Raw genomic sequence first — 21,196 nt, 5'->3', positions numbered from 1 at the left:
TATCTGATGATGATTAATACAGTATAGATTAGAAGCCTTCTTGAGGTCCTGAGATAGACAATGACAGAATAAACAGGTGAAAATGTCACATACCAGTTTCATACCAGTAACACCTCTTCCTGCCTCAGACTCACCCCCTCAAACAACAGACTTCCTGTGATCTAGTCTTAAAATCAGATGAAAGCTCCTGAATAGTTAATGTAGCATTGATTACATGTAATGTTTATAAATACACTGATAGCAATGTTTAAAAAAGAAATTGGCAGGTAGCCTACTGTTAAGAGCAATGGGCCAGTAACCAAAAGGTTGCTGGTTTGAATCCCTAAGCCACCTAGGTGAAACATCTGCAGATGTGCCCTTAAGCAAGTCACTTAACCCTAATTGTTTATATATTTTAACAAATATTTAAGAACAGTGGGCTGGCTACTAGTCAGTATGATATCTGCCTATATATTTTTATATTTCCCCCTATCCTTCATAGAAGTCATATACATTCTAATTACGGGGTCTATAGCATTGTTTTTAAATGCAATGAGAAATAGTATTTTAGCATGGTCAACATAGACATTTTCTAGATGACACAATAGAAATGGTCAATGAGGAAGTTCTACCACATGACTTTCATAAATAAATATCAAGCAGGAAAACAGATCCCACTGAAATCAATTGACGCGCCTTGATCTCCTCTGAAGTCATCATCAGGTGCAACGGAGTTTTACAAGGTAAAACGTTTCTCCGCTTCCAGTCGAGGCAGATAGGCTATTTCAAGTTCATAATGTAGTTAGCTAGACTCGTTTAATTAAGAATTTTGTTTTAACTTGACCTTATTGAAAGCATTTTCATAAAGCATTCGTTTTACTTTCGTTTTTAATATGTCAGTGCAACATTATTTGCTTATAACCATTCATGTATTTATGTTTTCTTCCTTCTGTGAAATTGTCGAATTCCTCTTTTCATTACAACCTTTTTTGTAACTTTTGTACAACATCAACATGAATTAGTTGTACAGTTTCATAAACTAAGTTATTTCTACTGATAGCCTAGTGGCAAACCTACAGAGATACTTATTTAACTAAAAAAATAAGTCTACCCAACGACACAATTTGCTTAATTTTTATGAAATTATATAATTTGACCCGTTTTTGGCCTTTCTTTTTCCCAGTAGAGATGAGTTAACAACACCGGTACGTACGATAGCCTAATCTTGAACACTGAAGCTTCCTATTAAATAGGCCATAAACATTTTTTCTATATACAACGTTTTTATAGAATCTGAGTGATGGGAGTTATTTATTTGATCAGTGTTAAAGATTCTTGATCAACAGTTTGTTTGCGCAACAGTTTCAATACCCGTTTATGGTTGGTCTTGTGACAAGCTGACTCATTGTGTATAGGCTACAGTAGTTCCCGTCGCAGTAAACTTATTTGCGCAACTTAAACTTAATTGAGTCACACACTATTTCTTCCTTATTTGGATACACAATGAAACAGTACAATATAATTTCCTCCTGGTTGAATAATACTTGTAAATTTTCTGTGCAGGCATGATGTTGTGGAGCCTGCTGCTCGCTGCACTATGTGGCATTGCAGTTGCCCTGTTTGACCCAATGCTGGAGCAGCACTGGCAGATGTGGAAGAAGACACATGGCAAGAACTACCAGACTGAGGTGAGATGAACCAGCATCGCTACAATATGTTTTGGCTAGGATAAGGCCAAGCTGCTACTATAGTGGCATTTAGACAGGTTCTGTTTGCTGTATAGGTTGAAAGTACCACCACCTTTCCCACATACCTTAAAAAAACATTTTTTTTAACCTTTATTTAACTTGTCAAGTCAGTTAGGAGCAAATACTTATTTTCAATGACAGCCCAGAAACAGTAGGTTAACTGCCTTGTTCAGGGGCAGAATGACAGATTTTGACCTTGTCAGCTCGGGGATTCAACCTTTCGATTACTAGTCCAACGCTCTAACGACTAGGCTACCTGTCACTCCATTTCTTACATCTAACTAGCTAACACTGAATGAATTGTGATTCAACCTGTGTGGTTTACATATTTGAAAGTGTATTGTTTTACAAGTCGTTGACTGAGATTTTTCTACCCCTGTGTGTGTGGATACTGTGTAGGTTGAGGAGCTGGGCCGAAGGGAGGTCTGGGAGAGGAATCTTCAGCTGATCAACCTCCACAACCTGGAGGCGTCCATGGACATGCACACCTATGACCTGGGCATGAATCACATGGGGGACATGGTGAGGGCCTCAGGTCACTGACAATGCCAAGGGCCAGTTTGGAACTCTGATATCTGAAATTGTAGGTAAACTTAGTACCTACCTTGGCCTGATTCCATAAAAGTTTGATAGTGCGTGTATGGAATATGATTCCAAAAAAGGCATGCAGAATATGGTATGCTTTCAGTAGGTATTGCAGTCAGGCCTGGTTTACGTGAAGGAAGAGTCAAACATTTAGATTTTGACCTACATGACTATTTATTTTGTTGAGTTCCTTTGTCATTTTTTTCCGGTGTTTGATTTTCTTGGCCAATAGGTGTTGAAATGTTGCTAAACTGGTTTCCTGAAGACAAGACAGTGTGTGCATTCATTCCTAAACTTAGTGATTAATGAGCCTGACTGCAAATATACTTCCTTATGCCTCTAGTATGTATAACAAGTGGGTGTACCCTTTCATGAGTATGCATCTGATTTGTTTTCTGTAAATACACAAGTAAAAGTATCATCACATTGCACTATGTGCCTTTAAATCTATTTGTGATCCTGTTTCAATGTGTATCTTCCTCCAGTTGATGTAGCCTTGGGTTCATGGGATGGATTTATTATTCTGATTACAGTAAGTGCTCTTTAAATGCTCAGTCTGGTCAACATGTTGCCTTTTGTCAACCATTTTCAGACCCAGGAAGAGATTGCCCAGTCTTTTGCCTCATTGCGTGTTCCTGCTGACCTCAAGAGGGAGCCCTCTGCATTTGTAGGATCCTCCGGTGCCCCCATACCTGATACCTTTGACTGGAGAGAGAAGGGCTACGTCACTGAAGTCAAAATGCAGGTAATGACGAACAGCTGCGGTCAGTGCGGTTTGTGTCTGCTCCTTTATGTACTGACATGTATGTGTAACTGATAGATGCACACACACACACACACACACACACACACACACACACACACACACACACACACACACTGCATGTTAATGTTTTTAAATATACAGTACCAGTCAAAAGTTTGGACACACCTACTCATTCAAGGTTTTCTTTATTTTTACTATTTTCTCATTTGTAAAATAGTATTGAAGACATCAAAACTATGAAGTAACACATATCTAATCATGTAGTAACCAGAAATGTGTTACCTTTTAGATTCTTCAAGGTAGCCAGCCTTTGCCTTGATGACAGCTTTCCACACTCTTGGCATTCTCTCAACCAGCTTCACCTGGAATGCTTTTCCAACATTCTTGAAGGAGTTCCCACATATGCTGAGCACTTGTTGGCTGCTTTTTCTTCACTGCGGTCCAATTCATCCCAAACCATCTCAATTGGGTTGAGGTTGGGTGATTGTGGAGGCCAGGTGATCTGATGCAGCACTCCATCGCTCTCCTTCTTGGTCAAATAGTCCTTACACAGCCTGGAGGTGTGTTGGGTCATTGTCCTGTTGAAAACAAATGATAGTCCCACTAAGCACAAACCAGATGGGATGGCGTATCGCTGCAGAATGCTGTGGTAGCCATACTGGTTAAGTGTGCTTTGAATTCTAAATAAATCTCTGACAGTGTCACCAGCAAAGCACACCCACACCATCACATCTCCTCCTCCCTTCTTCATGGTGGGAACCACACATGCAGAGACCTGCTCTACGTCTCAAAAGACATGGTGGTTGGAACCAAAAATATCACATTTGGACTCATTAGACCAAAGGACAGATTTCCACTGGTCTAATGTCCATTGCTCGTATTTCTTGGCCCAAGCAAGTCTCTTCTTCTTGTTGGTGACCTTTAGTAGTGGTTTCTTTGCAGCAATTTGATTACGAAGGCCTGATTCACACAGTCTGTTGAGATGTGTCTCTTACTTGAACTCTGTGAAGCATTTATTTGGGCTGCAATTTCTGAGGCTGGTAACTAATAAACTTATCCTCTGCAGCAGAGGTAACTCTGGGTCTTCCTTTCCTGTGGCGGTCCTCATGAGAGCCAGTTTCATCATAGCGCTTGATGGTTTTTGCGACTGCACTTGAAGAAACTTTAAAAGTTCTTGACATTTTCCGTATTGACTGACCTTCATGTTTTAAAGTAATGATGGGCTGTCATTTCTCTTTGCTTATTTGAGCTGTTCTTGCCATGACATGGACTTGGTATTTTACCAAATATGGCTATCTTCTGTATATCACTACTATTGTACCTTGTCACAACACAACTGATTGGCTCAAACGCATTAAGGAAATAAATTCCACCTGTTAATTGAAATGCATTCCAGGTAACAACCTCATGAAGCTGGTTGAGAGAATGCCAAGAGTGTGCAAAGCTGTCATCAAGGTGAAGGGTGGCTACTTTGAAGAATCTCAAATATAAAATATATTTAGATTTGTTTAACACTTTTTGGGTTACTATATGATTCCATATGTGTTATTTCATAGTTTTGATGTCTTCACTATTATTCTACAATATAGAAAACAGTAAAAATAAAGAAAAACCCTGGAATGAGGAGCTGTGTCCAAACTTTTGACTGGTAAATTGTAAAGTCTTTCGTCTGTGTTGGACAGCAGTAAGACTAGCTGTCGTCATTGGCGTCGGCTAATGGGGATCCTAATAAATATATCAAATAACATTTGTGTACATGTGTACTGTTGTATGTATATCATAAATTGTATGTATTATCTTTTTTAACTACTGGTAAATATCCTTGGGATTAATTAAAGTTGTTGTTACAGGATAATAACTGATATCCGGATGTTAAAACACAGAGCTGTCTCTTTTCAGGTCTTACTTCCTCTGTTTGTCTACTGTAGGCCTCTTCCTTGTTCTCAGTTGTTGAATGAGTTCCTTTTTTGTGAGGTAGTCGTTGGCCTAAGTGCTAGGGTGTGCAAGTTTAAAACCACTGAATGACAAGCACTGCACTTCTACATAACATGAACATTTCAGTTACACTTTATTGTTCCAGTAAAATGTTTCTGTATTACATAGTAAAATAATTACTTTTGGGGTACTGTGAGAACTGAATCAAGAACCACTAGGCACTATTTGACACCAAGTTGTGAAATATATTGCACTTTTTCCTTTTTATTATATTGCACGTTTCAGCAAATATTGCTACCACATAATTTCTTGTAGATGTAATAATAATGAAACAGTACTGTAAAATAAGGTAATACTAATAGGACTCTCAAATGAACTTTATCCAGGAATTAGATGGGGATTGCTTCTGTCTCGTCCATAGGGCTCCTGTGGCTCCTGCTGGGCATTCAGCGCTGTCGGGGCCCTGGAGGGCCAGCTGATGAAGACCACAGGTAAACTGATAGACATCAGCTCCCAGAACCTGGTGGACTGCTCCTCCAAATACGGCAACAAGGGCTGCAATGGTGGCTTCATGAGCCAGGCCTTCCAGTATGTCATCGACAACCAGGGCATTGACTCTGACCAATCCTACCCTTACAAGGGAGTGGTGAGTATAAACTAGTATTAACAGTATTAACAGTGTGTAGCTGGGGTCAGTTGCCCTTGGTAAGTAATTGCAGTAACTAGCTGGTTGTAGCTTATTTCCCACGCCAAATTAGCCTTGTGCAGTAGTATCTGACCCCTTTGTTGTCTTGTCTCCCCTGTTAGCAACAACAGTGCAGCTACAACCCTGCTCAGCGTGCTGCAAACTGTTCCAAGTACAGCTTTCTACCTGAGGGGGATGAGGGGGTACTGAAAGAAGCCCTGGCCACCATCGGACCCATCTCTGTTGCCATTGACGCCACCCGACCTCTTTTTACCTTTTACCGCAGTGGTACGGAAAAACTTAATTTCAACTTCTTGGGTCATTTTTTTTTTACATTTTAAGGACAGTATGGTCTTGACATTGGTAATGTATATCTAAATCTGAAACAATGTGGCCTTTATTGTGTAATTGTCCACTTTATGGTCAACTGCTGGGCTTTGACTTGTGGAGAAATGCGTATATATTGAGGATTGACTTGTCATTGTCCAACCCATGTATCATTGTAGGAGTTTACAATGATCCAACTTGCACAAAGAAGATAAACCATGCTGTCCTTGCTGTGGGATACGGTACCCTGGGCGGGCAGGATTACTGGCTGGTGAAGAACAGGTACGGGGATTTAGAACTTCACTCAGAGTTTCCATCTTCAAAGCTCCATCTGCTCTTCTGTTGTTCTGTATCTAGATATTTAGTCAAACAGGGCTACTGTTCAGAGCTGAGATGAAAAGATCCTCCAAGTGGACTTAGTATCCAACTTGATTCCCCTTTTCAAACCTCCACCTGCTCCTTTGTTTTATTCCGACAAACAGGACCATGGTGAAGGGCGGAAAGAGAAAGTAAAACTCAAATGAGGCTTTAGACAAATGAACCTTGGTAGTTTGGGAGTTAATGCTATTGTTTATTGTGGGGTATTCAACCGGGGGTCTGCGGCCCCTTAGCGGTACTGCAGGGGGTCCGCCAAAATAATCATTTTACTGTGACCAACAGATGCATATTTGCATTCCTAGCATTCCTAGCATTCCTAGCCATGTGAAAATCATAGACCAGGGCCTAAGGAATTTATTTAAATTGACTGATTTCCTTATATGAATTGTAACTCAGTAAAAACCTTTTAAATTGTTGCATGTTGTGTTTATATTTTTGTTCAGTGTAGAAATAAGATATTCTCCTCTTTTCTACAGTAGGTATGTTGTTTATTCTGTTGTTGCTAGAGATATTCATAAAAACATTAGGGGGGAAATGATAGCTACCTTAAAATAAAGGTAGGGGTGTGGAAACCAGTCTGTATCTGGTATGACCACAATTTCTCTTGTATTTTTGTTCAATGTAATAATGTCAACTTTATCTCTTAACTCCTAATATTGAGCAAATTACACTAATTGGAGCCAATTACACTCACTGGAGTATCGAACATAGGCTTTGAAAAAGCGCCCACGAATAGGCTACCAGTACGGCAAGTGCCGCTGGCTGGTGGTTAGCTGACTAAACTCAACTCCATGGTGGAGGTTTCTGATAAACACCACCAACGGAGTTGAGCAGAGAACAGGCTTTGGGGAATTTAAGCTCTGACTACATCTGTAAACTCTGACTACATTTAAGCTCTGACTACGTCTATTTGCCCAAGGTCAATACTTCAAACATTTAAATTATGAAACGCTTACCTTGTACCTAACTATGTTTGTCCTCTGTAGTTGCGTCTCTTTCTTTGTTTGATGAAATCCATATTTTATTCGATAAATGTTAATCAAATACAAATACTGACTGTTTTCTCGAAGATGGCAATTTAGCGCGAATGCGCATGTGCCAGTTGAATCTCAGATGAAGTAGGCCTAGGTCTCCAAATGCTCATTTCCAATCCAATTGCACAATCTAGGCCAACATCATCGGAGATTCAATTGGCACATGCGCATTCAAGCTGAGTTGCCATCTTCGAGATACAGAAACAAGCAAACAGTCGGTGGTTGTATTTGATTAACATTCATTGAAAAAGGAAGTCACGCAACTACAGAGGACGAACATCGGTACAAGGTAAGCGTTTCATAATTAACTTTTTTTGAAGTATTGATCTTGAGCGAATCAATGTAGTTGGAGCTGAATTTCACAAAGCCTGGCCTCTGCTCAACTCTGTTGGTGGAGTTTATCAGAAACTTCCTTTACCATGGAGTTGAGTTTAGTCAGCTAGCTGCTGGTAAACTTTCTTGACTTGGACATACATGGCTGGCTAACCTTTGTTTAACCAGCTAAATAGCTGCTCTTAGCAAAAATGTGTTTAGAGTTACTTTTCTAGCTAATAGGCAATGTTAGAGTTTACATTTTGAAGACCCCTGGTTTATTGAGTATTGATGTTCATTGGAAATATGTTTCAATCTTCCTCACCCTCTGTCTAGCTGGAGCTTATCATGGGGAGACCAGGGATATATACGGATGTCACGCAACAAGGACAACCAGTGTGGCATCGCCTTGTACGGGTGCTACCCTGTCATGTAACTCCTGCCAATCAAAGTGGCCTAACTGGAAAAGCTGAGCCCTTTTATTAATTTAATGTAATTCGTTTTTACTTCCTACATTGTTTTAGTATTGTTTTTACCATTTCACTGTCTGTCACTTTCTGTCTATATAGACAGTACTTCTTTAGAAGTGTTTTTACAAATCATGTATAAGGCAAAATGATCTACATTATCACTGTAGCTAGCATCATGGGGGTGTACTTGTACATCAAGCTGCCTCACGCTACAGAAACAGGAGATAGGAGCAGGAGCCTATGAGCCGTTCTGGCTCGCACATGCCAAGGCGCGTGCAAAGGTACTTACTTACTTAAATCAAAGTATATTTTGTCATCAAATAAATATAACTTTTAAAGAACTGATTTGAATTGAATGAATACTTCTACCTCTAAACTGTAGTGACTGTAAATTGCAATGTGTGTTTATTTCCATTTCCTCAGTCACAGCGTATGTAGACCTACATCCTGTGTGTTGCCATGCAGCGTGAACGAAGTCAGCAGACCAACAAACTAAATTGGGTTACAAATGAGTCATTTTAATTTTTTGGTGCAACATCACAACAAACAGTTTCACATGAGGTATTCAAAGGGATTCTCTTTAGTTGTTGTTACAAAATGTCCCACCATGATTGACATGTAAAGTGTTGTGTTTTAAGCCTTTGGTTGGTTAGCCACATTCATTAGTTAGTCTAACACATGGATGAGAATGGCACGATAAGTATGGTGGGTGAGTCCTAGTTCAGGAACCCATGTCAAATACAATATTTCCCTCAATTTGGCCTCGTTAAAGCTTTTGAATGGAGTCATTTATTCCTGCTTCCAACAGTGGGATCAAACAGTATTTCAAATACACTAACATATTGGAATAGGAATAATGGTTTTACAAATGTGAAAAAATAGCTTTAGTCTCCTCTTGACCTTTTGTTTTTGGTTGAACTCTTGATTCTTGGGCTTTCATAAATGTTACAGTAAGTCACATGATTCTAGTTTGGTACAAGGAATAGGCAACGTTGATTACAGCAAGATTCTCCTTGCTTGGATTGTCACCTACTTTTTTGGTCTTGAAAATGATTATATACAAATTATTGGTAAATATGACTTCTGTAGTGCAGTGGACTACGCTTTGGCTGGATGGGGCTTGGTTGCTCCTGTAACAGATTGATTCCAGCACATTTGGTTTTGAAAAAGCATGAGAGACAGATGGACAGACAGATGGACAGACAGATAGACAGACACCCTGAAAGGATGGAATCTTTGGTTAAGAAACTTCTTTGCCACACAACATCTCACACAGTTGAGGTAGATGGGTAAGTATTAATGTACACAGGGGGACAAAGGGAACACTGGGGTTACAGAGTCAAAATACTTCCTCTACAGTCACAACTTCATGTCAATCTCTCAGTTCCAACTTCAAATGCTGAACCTAAAAATGCTGTGTTACTTAACACATCTCACTGGACTTCACTATCTTTGGATTTCTGGTGTATTAATTAAGATGGAATGATAACCCCACTTATAGTACAAAAACAATATCAGAGGGTGTCCATGCATATTCAGCTATACTTTAGTATATAATGTACCTATGTTTTTAGTCCTCGCCTAAGACGTCCTTTAATCTAGAGAGACATTTCTTTACACTCCACTAGGGGGTGCAACAGGCGTAAACTGATGACAGACCACCTGCAATACTCTATCAACTCTCCATACAAAGGGGAGTTCTCTCCTCAGTTAAGACAGAGCAGACAATGACTGAGAATTCTCTCCCCATTTAAGGCCAGACTCTATTCTAAAATATGGGCAGTGTAAAAAAAAAAAAAGGTGTCATGGGGACCTATCCTATTGTCTTTGATAGAACACCATATGACAAGCTAGAAAAAAAGCAACATCAAAACTGGTAGGGGTTTTCATGTTCCCTGCACCAGACTGGCTCCCTCCCCTTGGTCCCAGCATGCTTACAATCGTTGCTCATTAAACTTTAATTCTACTCTATTGTGCCCTTCCACCCCCTCTCCCAAAACATTGCACCCTGTTCAGGGGTGATTCAGCCACCTCTCTGATCTCCCCGCCCCCTTTGAATGCCCCTAAGCCCACGGGTCTGGCCAGGAGCGGACCCTTAAACCAGATACGCAGAGAGGAGATGGATAAAAAAGGCTCCCTTTGAAGTCTGCAAAAGTCGATGGCCTCTTTCATGACCGCCCGTCTTTCAAGTGCACGCTGTGAAGGGGCCCCGACAACACGCCCCTCCCAAGGTTAAAGACAGGAGAAGCACACGTTAGCTGGTGGACAAGCTATCCCTCCCCACTACCTGCCAAAGCAAAAACGAGAAAATGCTAGAGGAGCCTGTGGAACTGAGAAGACTGGCAGAAGGGATGAGTCTGGAGGATGGTGAAATCACATTGAGCAGGACATAGACAGGAGTGTGTGCGCTGCAGCAAGGGGAGTCACTGCTATGCAAACCCCAGGAAGATGCACAGCATGCATGTTTCCATGGGGTCTCAAAGGATTCACACTTAAGAGCCTGAAATGCTCCGTAAGTGCAACCCTGGACTCTCCAGACACTCTGCTGAATGATGTTTGAACACAATTTTACAAGCAACCTGTGAACCTATGAGATGTCACATTACCACAACATTCAAACAAGCTTAGCCTTGGCATAAGACCTGACCATAGAGACATTTGCTGAGAGTAAAGAAATCCCCATTATTCTATTAAAAAAAACAAAGGCCTTAAAGAGAGAGATACGTAACATCACTGGGAGTCGGGGGGAGAGGAAAGGGGTTTAGGCCATACATTCAGGGAGGACAATCTTAATCTTTGGTATTACGATGGGATTCTACAACTAAAAGTGCCCATCAGGAAAAAAAGTAAGTTTCACACGGACATACAAAGCATTATTAAATAAATACTTACAGTATATAGATAGCATAAATAAATAACCAAATAAATAGAGAGAAAACAAAAGAAAAACAATAAATACACAAATGCAGTAATAAATACATTGATCAGTTCAGCGATGGCATTTTCAATTCTTGCTCCAATGAAACTGGTTATAAAGAGGCATGTTAAAACCGTTCCTTGAGGAACTAAAATGACCTTGGTGTACGTAGCAGGACTGGAACAATAACTCATACTTCCATTGGATTTCTATAAATAGAGCAATGTGCTTGAAATCTGTACAAAAGGGCTGAAAGAATCTCATTCCTCCATTTTCTAGGCATCTGTAAAAAAAGATTTGCAATGTAGCCGAGGTTTGTTCAGTTGTGTTTTGAAATATGAGTGGAAAAAATACTACACTATTACTATACATTGTGTTACAAGTACTTCTTTCCTTTGCGTCCGTCGTGTTCAAAGTGTTTTGTTTGAGTCAAAATGGCTACAGAGCTTTTGTTTGGTAGGTCAGTCAATGTCTTAAAGCTGGAGGGTTGCATCAAAAAGTCTCTGACTTGGCATCCCTTGAAATTCTGCCCTTGTTTACAGATTCTGCCCCGATTTTAAAGTGAGACACACCAAGGTTGCTCCTTGAAAACTGTGATTCATTCAAGCTGGAACCGTTGTCAAGAAGTGTAAAAGACAAGTCAAGGTTCTCGTGACAGGTAATGATTGAAAACGGAGAATCGTAGAGAGAGAAATAACCTCCTGATCATCCAAAGAGTTCTGCAGTCCTGCGAACCATGTTATATGGGAACACATGCCTCATTCTTTAGAAAACGTGATGGAGCTATGATTTTGTCACAATCCCCGTGTTATTCTCTGTGACCTTCGTCTTGACTCCTTAGAGAAACAAAGGACATAAGAAGATGGAGATCTGTCGATGTAAAGGGTGGTGAAAATTTGAATAAGGGGTGTTATGCAATGCAGCGATGCGTCTTGATTTCTGTTTCTAGTAAGGGAGATTAAATTAGCCCTAAGGGCAAACAAAAGTATGGCTCCTCCTGATTATTAATAGCCTCATAACTATATTATTCCTTGTGTCATTTGTTTAAAAAATTTTTTTACTTTTCATCTTTAACTCTGGATTGTTGGAAAAGGACCCGTAAGTAAGCATTTCACTGTTTGTCTACACCTGTTGTTAACAAAGTATGTGGCAAATTGAATTTTATTTGATTTCATAACCTACCATATTAAAATTGAATGTGATGAAATTATAGAAATCAAGGATGCTCACTGTTACCCTCTTAAAATTCAAATAAATTATTCACCCATGACCATTCAAATTATAGGAACTTGTCTCATACAAGTTCTCATATTATTCTGGGTATCACCGCTTCAATATCAAGGAGTGATCAACTTTGGTCTGAAATGCTCTGTGATAATTCTTCATAAAAAACGAAACTACGCCAACTCCATCACTCCCTCTGATAATGAGGAGTACATTATTATGCCTGATCTCTACCTAGACCAGTCTATGTGCCCTCTGCTGCCACGACGCCCACCCAGCCCACCTCTATCCCATCAGGCCGTGTTGCAGGACACCGCGGAGGAGGACACGCTGGAGCCCGAGGAGCCTGTGGAGGAGGGGCGGCCCTCTTCCGCCCACTTGTTGACGTTGCGGCGCCGGGCGTTCATGAAGAAGTTGCTGACGGTGGAGAGCTCCAGGCCCAGCTGCTGGGAGATGGTGACCTGGAGGTCCTTGGCTGGCCGGTGGTTCTCCCGGAAGATGGCCAATAGGGTACGCCTCTGGAGGTCCGTGAACACCAGCCTGGTGCGCTTGGGGCCCTGGTTGCGCTCCAGTTTACTCTGCTCCTGCTCCTTCCGCTTGCAAGCTGTAGGCAGAAGAAGTAGAAAAATGGGTTAGCTAAAACAGACTGGCTAGCTAACTAGGACAAATGGATTAGCTGAGAGAAAGTGGATTTGTTGAAGGAAAACAGATTAGCTAAGCAAGTTTGATTCGCTAAAAGAGATGAATCAGCAACTTGTTCCACTGCACAGTTGGTAAAATAAACCTAATCCACCAGAAATCAAGACATTAGGCTGTCACACTATTACATGCAAGTAGGCCACTCAACTTGGATAAATGCTGACTAGACAACTAGACTAGGCCTAAAAATATTTATTGTCATGGACATTACCACCCACCAGCAAAAAAAAACATAAAGTAGGCTACAGATAAATAACAAATTAACAAGTTCTTCTAGACACGCATTTCATTTTTTACTGAATAGGTCTACATTGACATTTTAGTCATTTAGCAGACACTCTTATCCAGATTAGTTAGTGCATTCATCTTCAGATAGCTAGGTGGGACAACCACATATCTCAGTCATAGTAAGTACATTTTTCCTCAATAAAGTAGCTATCAGCAAAGTCAGTGCGTCTGTGTGACACCAGACCTGTGTGTGGTGGGAAAATTAGGCTAACACAGAGCATGTGCATGAGCAAGCGGGGAGTTTTCAGAATTAGCCTACGCTAGACTAGAGCATGAAATAAAATGTAAATGTTACCTCCTGCACAACAACATTGCTACTTCAATCGGCCGACCTGCAGTTCTGGCTTATGTTGTTGTTATTATTGACTATCAAAGTTCTGTTTAATAATTAGTGTTACAGGTTTACCTAAACATTTTCACACATTTACTGGTAAGACTCGGCTACAATTTAGCCTCGCTTTCATTTGGAATTTCAGTTGGACTAAATTCCAAGTCGTTGTTTTCCCTTTACAGTTATCCAGGACAGAGGACGGAGATGTAGCGGGGGCAGAGGCTTCCATTCTACAGGAATAACAGACGTTTTCTAAGGCAAAAAAGAGAAGCAAACTTGAGGTCAGTAAAATTTGCCATGCCAACCAAATGGCATCCAAATGTAGACTGCATGCAATTTTTGCAGTTAGGTCCCTAAAGGCTTTTTGCATTAGGATGGTAAATGACTTATGTGCAAGTCTGTGCATCATTCACAGGAGAGTGAAAAGTGTTTATGCTCCATAGGCTATTCACACACAATTGCAGTCCAGGATCATAGTATACTGCAGCCAGTGCAGTCCTCGTAAGGAAAAAGAACATCATGTCTCTGAGAGAAAATTCTGTCATTTGAAATGACCCACTTAGAATGTTATATTGTTCAATGTTTACATGTAGCCTAATTATAGTGTTAAGAGAAAACGGTATAGGCTATGGGCTGTGTCTGCAGTGCATCCATATGAGGATTAGACAATACAAGGTATATGGGCTACTCTGCCCACAACTAAACATTTCACCACATATACAAGTAGGCCTACAATAGATACTGTATGTACTGGAAACACTACACCCACTGTTGTCTTTGTAAATTAAGACAGCCCCCCCCCCCTTCCTTCTTCCTCCTTTTCCCTCCTCTTCCCCTCTGACATGTCTTAGTGGACACTCCAACATCATTCGTTTCTCATAAAAGTAATTTACATGAGGCGGAGAGAGTAAGTGATAATCACTTTAGGGAGAGCTCATTTATTTTCTATTAAATAGGTTACGTCAGAGAGGATTGAAACAAGCAGAGTCTGCACTGCTCCGAGTGTTCAGAAGTCCTATGTGGACTAAAACATATTTGGGTGACTCCTGTAATTACCTAAATGCACACTTTTAAGACCTCAATCAGCAGCGTGTGGTTGTATTTCTTTTTTGCTGATGGTGAAGGTCTTTTTAAAGCGTAAGCAGTGACACACCACATACACACAGCGAGGCTGCCCCCAGTCTCCAAGAAAGGCGCTGAGATGTTCAATAGATAGATTGGCTTACTGTATATCTCCCCATTGAAAATCATCTCACACATTGAGGGTTGATAGGCCTGATATTTGCTGTAAACCCACAGTAGTGCAAATGAGAAACGGCAACTCAAAGACAACTGATAAATATTTTATCATTAGGACATTTATTAGCAGTGCCATCATCACAACGACATTTCAAATTTACTAGCCTATAGCTGAGGTCTAGTTTAGCAAATGTGAATGTTGTGCCTTAATACATTGTGCTGTAATTCCCACTGTATATGTACTCTGAATCATTATCTGAAGGAAATGTTAGACTCTGGGATGTCTAACCTCTTGTCAACTTGAGATTACAGGGCCTGTTACCTTTTAGGCATCTACAGCTCATTTACATTTCTGAGAGTTACCGAACCATGTCTCATTAAAATCTGAACGGCCTGAAATTTCTGAAGCATGTCAATATTACCACAACTAAAATAAATAGGTTTTCCCAACTGCTACATGTTTTACTGGCATTATATATTCCTACCATGTCAATACGAAGACTGCAGCTATAGAACCCATACTGTCCTGTGCTCAGAAACGCATGGTAATGAAAGCAATGACATGAAAGTAGTGGTTAGCTTGCTTGTACTGTGGAATTATGGGTTGTTGGAGGAGTCAGGGTGTCCTACACCTCCTTTTTTTCCTCTGCCCCTCCATCCTATCCTTTTCTCCCTCCCTCGCTGGCGATCATAACGCCAACCATTAAGTAAATGCTTCCTTATGCTGTAATCATGTGTAAAAGGCTTGCAATTACCATCCTATAAATCCCTGGCACTGGGGCTACTCCTGGAGACATAAATATTCCCCTATAGGCTTCTTATGATCGTGGGAACAGCCCCTGATCATGATGTATGCCCTTGTCTCGTGTTGCTGAAACGTGATCGAAAGCCCTTTCCCTACCCCCGGCGTCTGAACCTCCACCCCCCTCCTAGCCGACCCCCTCCCTGTCTCCCCCCCTCCAGCCCCAGCCCACCACCTGCTGATTTCTTGGGCCAGGGGCTGATAGAAATTATTGATTAAATCTGTGCAGCTCAGACTCCTCGACCCATAGAGGCTAGTTAACCCCTTCAGCGCCAGAATGGGGAGCTGCAACAACCCAATAAAAACAACATTGTTTGTTTGGGAGACTGGGCTGTTAAAACCATACTGGAATGTTAGTCATTTTTGATATGCAAATGTTTCCCTTGTGACCTTTGAGCTAGGATAACTGAACTGAATATAGTAGCGTACATACAGTGGATTGGCTTCATGGCTTTCATTACTGGGGGATGGTGAAGCCACTGGACCTGAGACATAAACCGCATTGACCTTTCTTATTCATTTAGACCTTCAGTCAAGGGCTTCAGCCATCATCTTTAAAGTTAGGTTCCCTGATCCCTCGCGACTTAAAGTGCAAGCACCACTGCGTGGTCTTTAGCTGCACCCTGCCTTCTTCTCTGACTAAAGCCTGATCGCCTCCTCCACAGCCTGAGGTTTGCCTGAAGATGCATCTAATATACAGTGCAGTAATCCAGAGAGCATAACCACTAAACAGGAGAAAGTAAAATTACCTTCTCCATGTAAGCGCTTCAGAATGTCTCCACATAAAGAGAAATATTAAAAGACGATGACAATTACATAATCAGGTCCACCATTTATCCTAAACCTTTGCATAATAAAACATGGAGAGCTGGCTGAGACACTGACATGCTGGTGGGTATTTAAAGGGAGTGCTGCATTAAGGTAGATCATCTTAAAACTTGAGGCGTAAAGCAAAGAACACTTGAGCTATCTTCAGACTAGGGAGCACTGTGCATTCTAATTCCTGTCTCGATCTGCCGATGCGGTCGAGGTATGTGTGGGCATGGCGTGCTGCTCTTTCCCATGGAAATCAATAGAGGCTTGTAATTAAACAAAAGGGGGTTGGCCAGGAAGGGAAAAAACAACCCCCTCAGAAAGTAGGTTATGTAGAAAAGTGCAGAGCTGTCCAAATTGTGCCTTTGCCAATAACTAAATATGCAAGTTTAGACTGTGTGGGGGAGAAGCATTGTCAAATGTTAGTACGCTTGCAATACATCCCCCATGTAAGCTCCTTCATTGTTTATGACTAGGATTGATCTGCTCCTTGAATTTTGAGCAGTGAGTTGTGAAAAAAAATATCTATGACCGTTGAGGTAAAATAACAAGAATACTGCAAGATAATCCAAATTGTTTTGTCATCTATGATTTAAAAAAAAAGGTGGTGTTTTTTCAAAATGCAAAAAATGCTAATGTTTACAGATGGCACAACACCTCAGCGGCAGGGGAAAAACGTTTCCTTCCTTGCACAATAACACTGCTTCAAGTAAAGATGGGATGCATCGAATATATACTGTAGACAGCAAAGCTGTCACATAACAGAAACTCTGGAAATCTAAAAGAGATAATCACTCGTAACTGGGTTGATTGTGATTAGTGTAACATTTTGTCGAACTGAGGATGTACACATGTGTTCAGAGTGCGAAACAATCAAAGATCAATAATTGTGAGAGGATTGCAAGAGTGCACAATCATTACTTATGTGCCCTATTGTGCTTTTGGGCTTAATCAGTTGGGCTGCTGACAGATAGCGAAAAGCTGTGATCAACTGTGCTTGCTTGCACAGCTCACAGACCCTTGCCGACATATGCACACTCCTCTCAGCCCATATCATATTACTGTGTTCACTTGGATCTCTTTCTGTGCTTCGTGTATCAGATGGGTTCTCAGTCCCTATGGAGTGTCAACACTGTAACACTGCACTGTATATTGTGCTATCTTCTTCAGTGCATATCCCTAAAGAATATCAGATGTCAACCAACAAATCATGTACTGCCTTTTAAAAATACACTTTTTTTTTCTTAATGTTGTTTTATCTTGTACTCCCATTTCACCAATATTCATTTTATTTTTCCCAGATATGGGGATTTCATATGAAGTGTGGGTGAAAACACAAGTGTATCTTTCCACAACAGAAACAACATTTCCAAACTATCTCCCCAACTCTTAACGTCAGGCATGCACAAACAAATCGTATTTTATGGCGGTTTTATGTCGGTTTCACCAACAATAATCCTTGTAATTATGATCTCCATGGTTCATTTATGAAGGAAAAATGTCCATTCTAATTGTTTAACTAGATCCCAATACATTGTGTACATTGTGTACCCTGCTCCTTGAATGCTCTGTAACCGCACAAACTATGGACCTATCATTCAAATATATCCTTTAGGAACATAGGAAAGGCACAACTCGTTTTTCATTCCTCTGAGCAGCATACAGATCTTGTTGGATTTTTTGTGAAAAACATGGAGAGAAAGACAGATGTGGAGAGAAATGGAAAGAGATCTTACCCTCCAGCCGCAGTGAGGCCATCCTTTGAAACTCGGGCTCCTGCAGCCAGCGGGACATCCTCTTGAAGGTCTCGCGGCCAGACTTGAGCTTGCCCCAGGGCTTGGGGTTTCTCAGGAGGTCAGACAGAGTACCCTGTGACCTACACAGCACCCTCTCTGCAAAGATGGCCTGGGGAATGCTGTACCTCTTCAGCTCAGTGATGATCCTCTGGGCCACGTCCCTGGTGTCGATCTCCTCTCCAGCCCCTCCACCTCCACCGCCCTGGGAGCTGGGCAGCATGCCCTCACTGCTGGGCGAAGAGGACGAGGAGTGGGGGAGCTCCCCGGCCTTTGAGGACTGTTGGCTGGGGTGGTGGTGTTGGTAGTGCTGGCTGTAGATGTGAGGATGGTGGCTGGGCGCGTGTTGGTGAGCCTCCATCTTGTTCAGCTGATGGCTGACCGACGAGTCGCCGCCCAGCCCTGGAGGGGACATCTCCCTGCCGAAGTCTGCCGTCCTGCAGAAGATGTTGCCCCCGTGGACCTCGTAACCACTTGGAAGCATCTGGCCACCATTGCCGTTGGGGCTATTTCCCAGTGTCCCGTAACCATGCATGGGTGTCCCCAAGCCAGAGCCTGTAGACGGTGGCGAAAGGCTCTGTGTCATCCCCAGATCTTTGCCGTAAGGGTTGTAGAAGTTGCCACCCAGGCCTCTGTCCTCACGCATGAGAGTAAAGCTTCCGATGACATTGCTGACCGGCAGGCAGGGATGGTGGTGGTGATGGTGGTGATGAAATTTGTCATCGAAAGGCTGCAGGGGGGTTAGTGTGGTGTACGTGCTGCCACAGCTAGATGGAGCATCTCCTCCATAGCCCAGCGCTGACATGGAGTGGTCGAAACCTGGAGGTCGGTGCTCAGGCTCCAGGGACATGGAGTGCCCCCCAAGGGAGGGCCTGGGGAAAGCAGCTGAAAGGTCCCGTGAATGCAGCATCGCTCTGCCATCCTGACTGTGGAGCTCAGAGTGGATTTGGACAGACATCTCCCCTAGGCTTCCATCCATTTTGAATTCAGTGAATTTACCTTTTTTCTATCTTGATGGTGTTGTTTCAGTAGCCTAGTTGTTGTTTAACTGTAGCCTAACAGTCTGGACGGCCCTTCTCCTGTTGCACAATACTATGGATTTATTGATTTCTGAATGGATTGATTTATGTGCTTCTATACTGTCCAATTAATTATCTGATAACAACTTAAGTAGTCTCTTTAAACTCCTTCAAACTCCAGGAAATCAAGTGTGAAGCAGCTTCAGTAAGATTAACTATCACATTATTTGGATTTGTGCTACAACACTCTTCTCATCCTTTCTTTGGGGCTCAACTGTGTTCCACCGCAGAATTGTCGCTCTTTTGCCTGCGGGAGATCAAATGTTTACTCGTCTGTATTTTAGTTATAGCCTGCTCATGCAATAGTGATGTCTAGGCTATTGTAGACTATAATCACAGTCACAAGCATTTCAAACATTAAGAGTAATTTTAATTCCTACGAGAGCCGATCAATGCATGTGTAACACAAAAAAATACATCGCGATGTCTTCACAGGCAAATCCACTCTTACAAATCACATTATTGCCTCTCAAGCAAAGTTCTAAATACTCGATGAGCGCGCACACGATTCTTTGGACATTAACGTGCGTCATGCTTGCATATTTCTCAACACAATTCGGACAACCAATGGTGGTTATATGTTCTATTTAGGAAATGTCTGAGCATTTAAGTTGTTTTGAGATATAACGACACCAAAAATAAACAGATATGTGGCCTCTTAATTGTATTATTCCTACCTTATTCTGTTATATGAGCGCATCCGCGTCTGTTGTCGGTCCTCTGCATCTCTCCGATTGTGTCGCTTGTCTCTTGTCTTCCAGCCTGTCCGCGCAGATTCACACAATTGGTCAGATGCACGGAGGGATGCTACATACAATAAAACTAGAGGCCAAACAATTGGCGGTTAGGTATACGTCCTTTCCCTGTCCTTTGGTCTTTTTTTAAGTCAAACGTCCATATGTAGCCTTGCTCTTCTCTACCTAGCAGCTCTCCTCTTTTTCTTTCATTATCTCGTGAGATTTTCCTCCTCCTCTTCCCTCAGCCTGCTACTTCATCGATTTCAGCCCCACCAACTCTTTCGCTTCTCTTCCTCCCCCCGCTCACACTTGCTCCTTTCAGTAGGCTACGTCACAGTCTTAAAAATCTGACAGATGTGCAATGAAATTCCAACTCCAATTAACCCTTTCGCTTCGGCCAACGTCTCCAGGGAGGGGGCAGGGTTTTACCAACTAGGTGAAGACGAACCCTTTCTCACAACCCCAAAGTTAAGCCTTTTTATCTAATAGCATGCAGAGTTTATGAATTATGCGAACATCCTGGCCATGGCTCAGCTATTTAATTCACCTGTTCCTGGACTTCAACGGTTAGGCTACTGTAGCTCACTGAGATAACCTACAGTGTTGTGCTTTTGTGTCCATCCATGCTACACAAACCCATTATTATCTTTAGCCTGATGCTGGACTGCAGATTTAACTGTAAACAATAGTTTTTTTTATTATTAGTAGTAGTAGTAGTGGTAGTAGTAGTGGTGGTAGTAGTGGTGGTTGTATTCTTATTATTGTGTGATTATTATAATATTACCCTGTTACTATTATTATTAGGCACAGTGGTCTATTAATAATAACAAATGTTATTAGTCATGAATATGCAATTATAAGAATCGCATTACTGTCTTATTGACTATTGAACAACTATTTATGTTGACTACATGGTGTAGACTCTCACCACCCATTTTGGAATACTTAAATCTGCATCTCTCCATAGGGCTCATCTGAATTATATTATAATGTCCTGCTTTAAAGCTTTTTTTTTATTATTATTTTTGGAGATTTGAGGGAAATGTAAATCCAAC

General features: G+C 41.5%; 2 protein-coding genes across 2 annotated transcripts; one reads left to right on the top strand and one right to left on the bottom strand.

Annotated features, from left to right (window-relative positions):
• Positions 1–649: 649 nt before the first annotated feature.
• On the top strand, positions 650–8,554 carry cats (Cathepsin S). Its single transcript, NM_001141491.1, is given in 8 exon segments — positions 650–722; positions 1,543–1,667; positions 2,127–2,249; positions 2,905–3,057; positions 5,435–5,659; positions 5,821–5,986; positions 6,205–6,307; positions 8,086–8,554. Coding segments are annotated over 7 exon segments (993 nt in total). The 5' UTR covers positions 650–722; positions 1,543–1,544; the 3' UTR covers positions 8,186–8,554.
• Positions 8,555–8,716: 162 nt separating this feature from the next.
• On the bottom strand, positions 8,717–20,631 carry LOC106580869 (hepatocyte nuclear factor 6). Its single transcript, XM_014162384.2, has 3 exons — positions 20,082–20,631; positions 18,269–19,651; positions 8,717–12,964 (listed from the first exon to the last, which is right to left on the bottom strand). The coding sequence occupies exons 2-3, from the start codon at positions 19,302–19,304 to the stop codon at positions 12,654–12,656; spliced, it is 1,347 nt and encodes a 448-aa protein (XP_014017859.1). The 5' UTR covers positions 19,305–19,651; positions 20,082–20,631; the 3' UTR covers positions 8,717–12,653.
• Positions 20,632–21,196: the final 565 nt, after the last annotated feature.

This window comes from Salmo salar, chromosome ssa02 (genome assembly GCF_905237065.1).
Source record: "Salmo salar chromosome ssa02, Ssal_v3.1, whole genome shotgun sequence".
Taxonomy (NCBI): domain Eukaryota; kingdom Metazoa; phylum Chordata; class Actinopteri; order Salmoniformes; family Salmonidae; genus Salmo; species Salmo salar.
Note: the sequence above shows the minus strand (reverse complement) of the source record. Positions and strands in the feature narration are given on the sequence as shown.